This window comes from Balaenoptera acutorostrata, chromosome 7, assembly GCF_949987535.1.
Source record: "Balaenoptera acutorostrata chromosome 7, mBalAcu1.1, whole genome shotgun sequence".
In the NCBI taxonomy this organism is placed as follows: Eukaryota; Metazoa; Chordata; class Mammalia; order Artiodactyla; family Balaenopteridae; genus Balaenoptera; species Balaenoptera acutorostrata.
In genome coordinates this window covers 76,793,628-76,804,116 of record NC_080070.1, presented here as the reverse complement: position 1 = coordinate 76,804,116, position 10,489 = coordinate 76,793,628, and the positions used below count along the sequence as shown (strand labels likewise).

Below are 10,489 nucleotides of genomic sequence, written 5' to 3'. Positions count from 1 at the left end.
TTATCTGACTTAAGTTTTTTTTTTTTTTTTAATAGATTTAACGTGTTAAAAATAAATCATTTCCTGTCCTTCTCATTTTCTTCTTAGGTTGTGTTTAGGAGGTGATTACAGGAAAATTAAGGGAGTATAAGGTTGGGGTTGAAGTGTTCCGGATCAAATTATAGTCAATATATTATCAATTTGTTTGCTTTGGGAGAAGATATAAAATATTTTGTAGGTGCAAAAAGAGTTCAGCAAGAAACAAGTAAACAGATGTCAGCATGCACCTCATATCTTCACTTTCATGAGCCTTTACTTAGACAGTTCATTTTCATTTAGCTTCCTTTGTGAAGCAACATTGCCCTGTGGACGAAGCTGCCAATTATAGAAAAAGGAGGTAGTTTATAAAGTGGGACATAGACCTCTCCAGATCTAAGGAATACCCTGCTTCATCCTCCAAGAATCAGAGATGCATATGGGCAAATCAGAAGATTAAAAAAAGAAGCTATATGAAATTTTTATCTGCTAGATGGAATTGTGAAGTAGATGAAACCAGGATGCTTGGCATTAACTATTAACTCTGCAGTTGAGTGAAGCTTAAAAGCAAAGCACACAGCAGCCTGCTATTAAATTGTGTCATGGTGCGAGATGCTTGCTAGATAGGAAAAAATTATTTTCCCAGCTTCCAAGACATTTACAAGTATGCATTTATCAATATGGCAGAGTTCATATATAAATATTCTTCAATTTGCTGTATTGGTACAAACATTGTATCTAAAAAAACAGGTATTTTGCCCTGGAAACTCTGTGTAAAAGGAAATTATTTATAGTTAAAGCAGTTAAGTGTTTTAAGCTTAGGGACTTGGCCATAACTTTTTCTATATAGTATGTCATTGGCAGCTCACAAATTGTCACATCATTGTTCTGAATTCTCAGTGAGTCTTTGTCTTTTCCGTGTAGATTTATGGAGAGAATTCTTCTTGTGCAGGAAGAGCACTGAGGAATATTATCATCGTTCAGGCAGCTGACCTGATAAAGGACAGGGTGAACCTCAAGGGATTTTACAGGTAACACAGTTTCCTAACGCCTTGTCAGAAATTCTCCTTGAGAAAAAAACCGAAAAACATGTTAAAGTCATAACCGTGATCACAGAGAGATGGGCAATTATCAGTAGTAGGAGGGTTGGTTTGTTTGAAGTGTCTATTTGGGATACTGGGGTGTGGTGACTTTTCTCTTAATTAAACTTAGCCGAGTGTTTCACAGTTGGACTCCTGGTCTGAAGATAGGGAGATTACAACTGGAAGATTACAATACCATAAAGAATAGGGAGAGTACTCAGAATAAATGATAACAAAAAAGGTAGGAAAGAGTCTCAGAATAAAGACATTTCTTTAAGTTAACTAAATTTAGCTTTATCACAAACTCATTACAGTCATTTTCTTTTTTTCCATTTGCCACAGATGGGAAAAATTCCATCATGGCCTGGCTTTTGGGGATAGTGGTTCCCAACCTATTTGAGTAAGACGACCCCCCCATCCTTTTTTTTGAGGCATAGTTTACATGCAGTAAAATGCACAAATCTTAAGGGTACAGCTTGATGAATTTTTAATCATTACACACACTTATGTAACCACTATCCACATCAAGCTCTGGGGAGTTTTCACACCCTAGATAATTTCTTCGTGTCCCTTCCCTGTCAACAACTATCTCATGCCAACAACTTCTTTCTGATAAAAAATTTGGCAAAATCGGTAATCTTGCCACCATCGACCAACTGTGTAGTGGAGATGAGAGAACTATAATGAATTAACACTTTAAAATCCCATGTTTAATTAATCACATTAGTATTTCCGTAGGTTTTGACACATTTGGCATAGGTTAGATATGATTTATTCTGTTGACAAACAATGCTTTTGTGTATATGGAATTGTGAACCTCTTGAGAAAGCTCAAAGGTCACTGCCACACCCTCCCATAAGGAATTCACAGCCCAGGGTCTGAAAAACCACTGGTTTAGAGCCTAGGCCAAGCAGACGCAACAGGCTGGAAGACGGGCTGTGGTGATTGTTGGATTACTTCACGTAGAGCTCCCCCCGCCTTTTTTTAAAATCGATGGCGGTATCAACTTTAGACAAGTCTAATTTTTTCCCCCTTTTTTTTTAAAAACTGAAACTGCCTGTACAGGCATCCCTCAGAGATACTGCAGGTTTGGTTCCAGACCACTGCAGTGAAGCACGTAGCACAATAAAGTGAGTCACATGAGTTATTTTGTTTCCCAGTGCATACAACAGTTATGTTGACACTCTAGTCTATTAAGTGTGCAATAGCATTATCTAAAAACAATATACATACCTTAGTTTTGAAAATATTCCTTAAAATTGCTAACCGTTATCTGAGCCTTCAGCAAGTCGTCATCTTTTCTGTTGGTGGAGGGTTTGAAATACTGTGATAAGTACCAAAAATGTGACACAGAGACACGAAGTGAACAAATGCCGTTGGAAAAATTGGCACCGATAGACTTGCTAAATGCAGGGTTGCCACAGACCTTGAATTCGTAAACATAATATCTGTGAAGTACAGTAAATGAAAGTGCAATAAAATGAGGTCTGCCTGTATAAGTCTTTGGGTCTAGTTGTCAGCAGACTCATAGGATTCATTTCAGCTCCCACATGAGGCTGTATGTAGGATCTGTCCTTGTTCTCAGTTTTGTTTCTGATTGGATATAGATTGAAAAAGAATTGGGAGATGTACATTAATCAGGTTCATGGAAAAGAACCATCCATCCAAGTAAGAACATACCTAGGGTTTAGTGGGAGTAGAATGTGGAGAGAGCATGAGTTGTCCTATTTCAGATCCCAGATGATCAGGCCAGAACCTCCTTTCTTTTATAATCTAAGGACTGATTAATGCTCTGGGTTTAGAGACAAAGTGCTAATATGATTGCCTAGGCTGGGTCATTTTCATTTCTCCGGTAGTAAATTGAGCAAAGTGCTCTCCATGTACCCCACAAGAATTACTTTCACAACTTTGCAATATTTTCCATTTATTTGGTACTATAGGAAAAATCATACTAGTTTTTTGAGGCTTCATGTAAGTGTGTAAATACCACTGCCCCACTGACATTTGAGATGAGGGTTCTATCTGCACTTCTATGAATTGATTACTAAAAATGTAACCGGAGACAGAAGGAGGCCAAGAGAGATCGAATTTTTAACTTCAGAGATTAGTAACATTAATGTTTTGTTATGGCAATCACATTGACCTTGGAGCCAGTCACTGCCGTATCACAATGTTCCTGTCAAGTATCGCAACGCTAGTTAGATCTGCATGTACTCGGAACAGTTGCTGGATTCAGTACAAGACTGAAAATACACGGGGAGTAAGAACTGCCGTGGGTGTTCACGTTCCTCCCTTCCAGGCATCTCTGATTTCTCCACCGCTCTCCCCTCGGTCCTGGAGGTTTAGGTATTTAAAATGGATTGTTGCTGACCTGGTCCGCACTTCAAGGGGGTGTGAGTTAACGGCAGCGGCAGCTTACCTCATTTTGTTTGCTTTGGTGGTGTTAGTGATGCTGTTCATCCTTCCCCCAGTGATGTTTTGCCTGGTGCAGATGGATTGTTGAAAGCGATTCGAAACATAGCTTGATAAATTGGAGGTGGGGGTAGAAAGAGATCGTGTGCCCCCGAAACAGTAGCTTGCTCCGAGCGCGGAAGCCTGATTATTCAGTAATAACTACACGTGACAGCAGTCATGGCGGTGCTGTGTTTAAGCATATCCACTCTGCCCTGCACCTCCCCAAGACAGAGCCCTTCCCAATGAGAAGGTGGGGCTGGGTCACCCCGTTAGAAATGAGGGCTCAGAGGCTGCACCCAGCCACACGGCATCGGAATCTGCACGTCAACAAGATGCCCCAGGCGACTCCTACTAAACACAGATTTGGAAAGCCCTGGTCTGAGTCACGTCTTCCTCATCAGCTATGAAGAAACAAGCCAACTCATCTGTCCAGTCACCATTTGCAATTTGACAGTTTAGTTTGTTTAGTAATTGCTTTGCAGGATCCAGTCACCATTTGCAATTTGACAGTTCAGTTCGTTTAGTAAATGCTTTGCTGTATCCTGCTGTGTTCCAGGTGGTGTCAGACACAGAGCAGGCTGAGGAGCTGTATGTATTGTTCTGAGAATAAGGATTAAGATGATCAAAGTGCTTTAGAAGCCCAAAGATGCGGGCTAATTGACAGAGGTGTTGAGGAATTAACACTTGGAGCTTTTAATATGAAAGGTGTCCTGTAGAAGTTAAATTTGACGGTTTGGTCTAATTGCCTATTTTGTTGCAATCTGTTTTCTTGTTTTGTTTCAAAAAACATCCATTTATTTGACTGTTAATCTTTCTTATGTCTTAATGCCAACCTGCAACTGGAATTGTACAGTTGGTACAATCTGGAATTGCCTTAATGGCCTCAGAGTATCTTTCAAATATTTACCCCCAAAAAGTGATACTTTATCTAAAGTAGAATATTTGTTCAGATATCTCAGCAGAAATGTTTACTACCTTATTTTTCCATCACTCAAGAAAATGTAGCATCTCATGGCATTTCTTCATACTGTTGGTTACTGTGTGATTTCTAGGTATTTATAACTATGCCAATCACAAAAGATAGACAATATTTTTCTGTTTTAGGAATACAAATAAATGTTGGCATCTTTTGGTCCTTAAATACCAAATATAGGAGAAAGGTAGTCTTTTACATGGTACATCTCTTTAAAAAAATTTTGGGTGACCTTTTTTTCCATACGGAAGAGTGGGTTTCAATGAAATTTCTGCAAATTAAAAAAACTTATTTCAGAAAGTTTTCTTCATTTGGTTTTTCATCTGAAGCTGATAAAGATGGGAAAGTAGGCATGAAAGTACCGCTTGTGATGCCCAAATTGGGGCATTCTTTGAATACAGCTACGTATTTTAAGGATTCCAGAGAGTATTTCTTGCATGTGGTTAGTGGAATCCATCATCCAGGTTTATGGGTTTATGATCTAGGCTGCTTGGCGGATTGCTTAGATTATGTTAAAAAGATTAACAGTCAAATTTATTGTTCTTTGAGACAAATATTAGGGTTTGCTCTCCATTTAAAGATCAGAAAACAAAACTTCATACTACTCACTGTGGTATAACCTTGTCTAACCCTGGAATTATTTTGTTCTCAAAGAGATGGGATAAAAATGTGTAATTGCTTGAACCAAAGCTGATCACCACCAACTCGAGGTACTTGTCTTACCAAGGCAAAAGCATTGTCTTCAGGCAAAGGGCTGCTAAATTTATTCCTTCATTTATTCTAATGTATATATTCAGAGACTTTACCGTGGGCCTGGACTGTTCTGATGTTGGCATTTAATCATAAGTTACACACACATAGTCCCTGTTCTCCTGAAAATTATTCTCAAGGGAGGAAAGGAGATATTATTCATTTGGAAAGATGTATAATTGCTAAATGTTACATACACATAGTCCCTGTTCTCCTGAAAATTATTCTCAAGGGAGGAAAAGAAGTACTATTCATTTGGAAAGATGTATAATTGCTAAATGTTAGGTGATGCGAAGAAGAAGTGTAAGAGGATATGATTCTAAGCTTTTTTAAGGCAAGCGATATTTGAGCTGAAACCTGAAAGATGGATAAGAGGGCCGTGTCATTTATTCTTGAGTTGCTTGTTTAAAAGCACATGAAAGCGACGGTATAAAATTTCATTTTTTTTGGCAAATGAGTGGCAACCATGTCTTACTGGGAATGGCTTTGCTTTTGTCCAGGAGAAGCTGCGTTGGGTCGGAACTGGTAGACTGGCTTCTAGAACACTGTCCTTTGGTCCAATGCAGATCTATGGCCATAGGGGTCTGGCAGCTCCTACTGGATATGGGAATTATGTCATCAGGTTAGTGTTACGTGTTTTGAAGGCACAGAATCATTATGTTGTTAAGCTACTTGACCAAAATGTGTTTGATTTCCTAGATGATATTATAATCTAGATGGAAATTGTGTTTGCTGGTAAATATTTGCATTCTCTTATAAATGAATGTGACAGTTCATCTTTTGTTAACTTCTCACACCTTTTGTAAAAATAGTTAGGTACTTGTTGTTTCATTAACTACTACCTGTAAGAGTCTTTCCCTTACCCCCTCCCTTCTCTACTTAAAATGATGCACACAATTTTTAAAAAAAATCAGTGACATCTTTAGTTGCTCTAAATGTGTGATTTGTCTTGCTGTACTTAGAATAATCATCAGAAACTGACTTTATGAGTAGAATGTGTATGCCATTTTAATTGTGTAAATAGTCATAAACAGTTGGAAATACGATCTATGAAAATAAGCTGTTTAAACAGAACAGAAAATTATGTTAACTAGAAACTAAAATAGATGGTGGATATCTCTTTTCTTTGTTGAGCCAGGGAATGGAAGAATTAGAAGTCAAGCACTTTGGATTCTTTATTTATCTCTATCACTCAGGTGCTGGTTTGTCACTGGGAAGCCCTTTTCTTCTATAGATGATAAATATTGAGGGTCAGAGAACATAGTAAGTTTCAGAAAGGCACACCCCAGGTCCCACTGTGGAAAAGTGGTACAGATGGGGATGTGGGTGTAATCTTAGTCGGTCACACCTAGCACGTGATGCTCTTCTTTAGAAAAACAGTTAACTGCCTTTGAGGAATATAATTATCAGCTTGCTTGTGAGGTTCAGGTTTCTGCTTAGCAAAACATTTTGTGTTAATATTTTTTGGAAAAGTCTCCACGTCTTGATTTCTTTTAAAATAGGGTTTCCCAACCTTGGTAGTGTTGACATTTTGTGCTAGATAATTCTTAGTTAATGGGGGGGGGCACTGTCTCATACATTATAGGATGTTTAGTAGCATCCCTTCCTTCCACCCACCAGATGCCAGTAGCACCCCCTAGTTGTGGCAACTCAGAATGTCACCCGACATTGCTAAAGGCCCTCAGTGCTGGTCGAGAACCACTGATCTAAATCTTGCTGTAGTGTTGTATTTGTGTACCACCGCAGTAATTAAATGTACTGCTTTGGGACGCTAAAAAAAAAAGTTTCTTCTACTGCCTTTGAATTGCTGTTGATTTCACATGTCCCTGAGGTAGAACAGTTGTAAAATACATGTGAATGTGCTGGCCAAAGCTTCCAGTAATAAAAATAGGGTGGTCAGTAAGTCCTTTTTAATTCAATGGGACTGTGAAAATGAATGGACTTCATGATCGTCCTATCCCTGGCTTCTCTCTAGTAATTAGTAGGCCTTTCAATTTATTATTCAGTTCATGGCTCTCTAAATGATATACTTTACAAAACTGATCCACGCCTTTTTTGTTTCCAACAGTGGACCAGCATTTATGCTTTCAAGATACCTATGTTTTCTACCAGTTTTCGTCTGATGAGTGTAGCTACTTGTACTGTGAATTTGAAAGAGAAGAGGCGTGGCAAAATGGTGTCAAACTTTTACTGCAGCTTGTGCCTCTCATTCCCACTAGAGCTGGCATCTGTGAACTGTAAGTAGATGCTGTTTTGTTCCATTGTAAAATTATTCTCACTTAGAGAGCCACCCCTGTGTCTGGGGACTGTGCTCTGCTTTTTAAGATCATCTCCTTTAAGAAGTAATTGTTTTATTCCCATTTCTCGGATGCAGGTTCAGAAAGGTAAAATGCTGAAAATTCAGTCCAGTTAATAAATGACTGAACTGGTATTCAAACTCCAGAAGTCCATGCCTCGCCGGCTGCACCATGCTGCTTCTAATTTAATCATTGCGATATGAGTAGATGATATAAGTTGGGAATAAACATGATTTAGCTTAAGTTGGGATAAAATAATAACTGACATCCTCTCTCCAAGTCGTGACTTTCCTAAGAAAGAGCTCAACAGACATTTCTGAAAATAATCTAGAAGCAACATTTGGCAAATTAAAACACATGAATCATTATCACATGAAGATGCTGAGTCACCCTATGATTAAAATGAATTAAAATTAATTCATTAGAGGGGGTGTGGGAACAGGACTTGAGTCATGATATGATGATTCTGACATGCGTTTGTTTATCCACAGCATTAATGACAAGCTTATTTCAGTATAATGAATTGCAGATGAAAAATTTCAGTTAGCAACTTTTATGTATTCAATTTTTAGAATACGTTGAGATTATTAGCAGGGCAAGTGGTATTATCCTCATCTCATGGGTAAGAAAAATAGGTTCAGGGAGAAGCACCCACAACCGTAACAAACATGAGTTACTCTTGTTAAAAAAAAGACAATACTGAACAGTTATTACAGGCTTTTAGAAAAGAAATAAAATGTCAGAATATTAATGAGACACTAATAGGTTGATTGTAGAGGATGCATTTTATGTCAGGAGCTATGCTAAGTGCTTTATGTTCATCATTTCATCAGTTTCTACTATTTTAAAGTGAGGAAACTGAGGCATAGAGATGAGGTAACCTATCTACGGTCACACAAGTGGTGTGTGGAGCATTCCATGTCTGTCTGGCTGTGACACCCGTGCTTTTAACAACTGCTAGAGTGTGTGCCCAAGAGTTATGGGGGTCATTCTAGCTTCCCTTTCTGAGACGTTATAACCAGAAGCTATAAAAATGTTAGACTGGGCTTCCCTGGTGGCGCAGTGGTTGAGAATCTGCCTGCTAATGCAGGGGACACGGGTTCGAGCCCTGGTCTGGGAAGATCCCACATGCCACGGAGCAGCTGGGCCCGTGAGCCACAACTACTGAGCCTGCGCGTCTGGAGCCTGTGCCCCGCAACGGGAGGGGCCGCGATAGTGAAAGGCCCGCGCACCGCGATGAAGAGCGGCCCCCACTTGCCGTAACCAGAGAAAGCCCTAGCACGAACCGAAGACCCAACACAGCCAAAAATAAAAATAAATAAATAAATAAATAAATAAAGTAGCTATAAAGTGCCTTTGGCTAAACAACTCAAAAAAAAAAAAATGTGCCTCTTTAAAAAAAAAAAAAATGTTAGACTGACTCTGAAATGGTTATGAATTCAGTGCCACTGGCACCACCACTGTTTATGGAGGACCTTGCCGCGGTAGAGCAAATATAATGCATCATTCGATTGTCTAAGTAAGGAAAATGTTTCTTAATGTAATGTGGTCTTAACATAGGTCAGAGGTTTCCCAGGAAAAGTCAAGGAGCATTTCAGTAAATTTTAAAAAGCTTTCTAAGAAGGAGTGGAATGCTTCTTAAGCTAGAGGTGGCTGTGACTGTGGGACTGGCACTCTCTGGCAGCTTTTCTTTCTTTTTTTTTTTTTTTTTAAAGATTGATTGATTGATTGATTGCTATGTTGGGTCTTCGTTTCTGTGCGTGGGCTTTCTCTAGCTGCGGCAAGCGGGGGCCACTCTCCATCGCGGTGCGCGGGCCTCTCACTATCGCGGCCTCTCTTGTTGCGGAGCACAGGCTCCAGACGCGCAGGCTCAGTAGTTGTGGCTCACGGGCCCAGTTGCTCCGCGGCATGTGGGATCTTCCCAGACCAGGGCTCGAACCCGTGTCCCCTGCATTGGCAGGCAGACTCTCAACCACTGCGCCACCAGGGAAACCCTGGCAGCTTTTCTTAACCATTTCCCATCCTGAAGTCGGACGTGTGTGCAGTCCCAGGGGGTGTACCCAGATTAACGGGGTATGAGGGTGTCTGAAGTAAACTCGCAAGCAGTCCTCATGGTTTATCTCCTTTCTCTCCCACCGAGGAAGCAGTTTGGAATGCCAGTGAGATGACCTTTTTACAGGGAATCCCTGAGTCTACTGTAGGTTCTAAAGGTGAAGCTATTTAAAAAATTTGGTTCCTAATATTCCAGATTACTTGCAGGCTTTTGTCACACTGATCACTGTATACAGTGTCATGCCTCTGGGGTTGATAATCACTATAGCATGCCTTATCAGCACATTCTTTTTCTCTTGGTGTGAACTTGTACATTTGGGGTGGTAATTCCTCTGGGAAAATTGGCATTGGGGAGCTATAGACCTGTTTATCCCATATTATAAGTACAAACTATAAAAAGATAAAATTACTGAACCCACTGCAAGTCTCTTCTGGAGCAAAAATATATGTGTGTGTGTGTGTGTGTGTGTGTGTGTGTGTGTGTGTATTTGTTTATTTACTTTCTCTATACTAGAGTTATAAGCAAACTTCTAAGCTCTGATACAATGTTTTGGGCCAAATTTTTGAAAGCTAAAATTTAGGTTATCCAGACTTGGAGTAAACTGTGGTCAGTGAAAAGATGTCTAGGGACATTGTCCTCTTCCAGTTGGGTTGTCACAGCCCTTCCTAAGGTTCAACACATACGATCCCATCATAACTTCTGCTCTAATCTGGTGATCTCCATTCATTCTAGCCCATACCCGTTTATTCCCTCATGCCCTTGTGAAGTTCTGCTCTTTCCTTGTCAAGTTCTACCCACCCCTCAAGGGGGAGTCCAAGTCCTACCTTGACCACAGAACTTCCGTGATACATGCAGTCGGACAGCC

At 39.9% G+C, this 10,489-nt stretch overlaps 1 protein-coding gene across 1 annotated transcript in view; it reads left to right on the top strand.

Moving 5' to 3' along the window:
* The first annotated feature begins 964 nt into the window (after window positions 1-964).
* The window catches only part of RAPGEF5 (Rap guanine nucleotide exchange factor 5), a 179,668-nt gene continuing 170,143 nt past the window's right edge, over window positions 965-10,489 (top strand). The window contains exons 1-3 of the mRNA XM_057550581.1: window positions 965-1,046; window positions 5,775-5,896; window positions 7,343-7,511. Of these exons, the coding sequence (XP_057406564.1) occupies window positions 5,845-5,896; window positions 7,343-7,511 (221 nt within the window). The 5' untranslated portion in view covers window positions 965-1,046; window positions 5,775-5,844. The remainder of the gene's footprint in view (window positions 1,047-5,774; window positions 5,897-7,342; window positions 7,512-10,489) is intronic.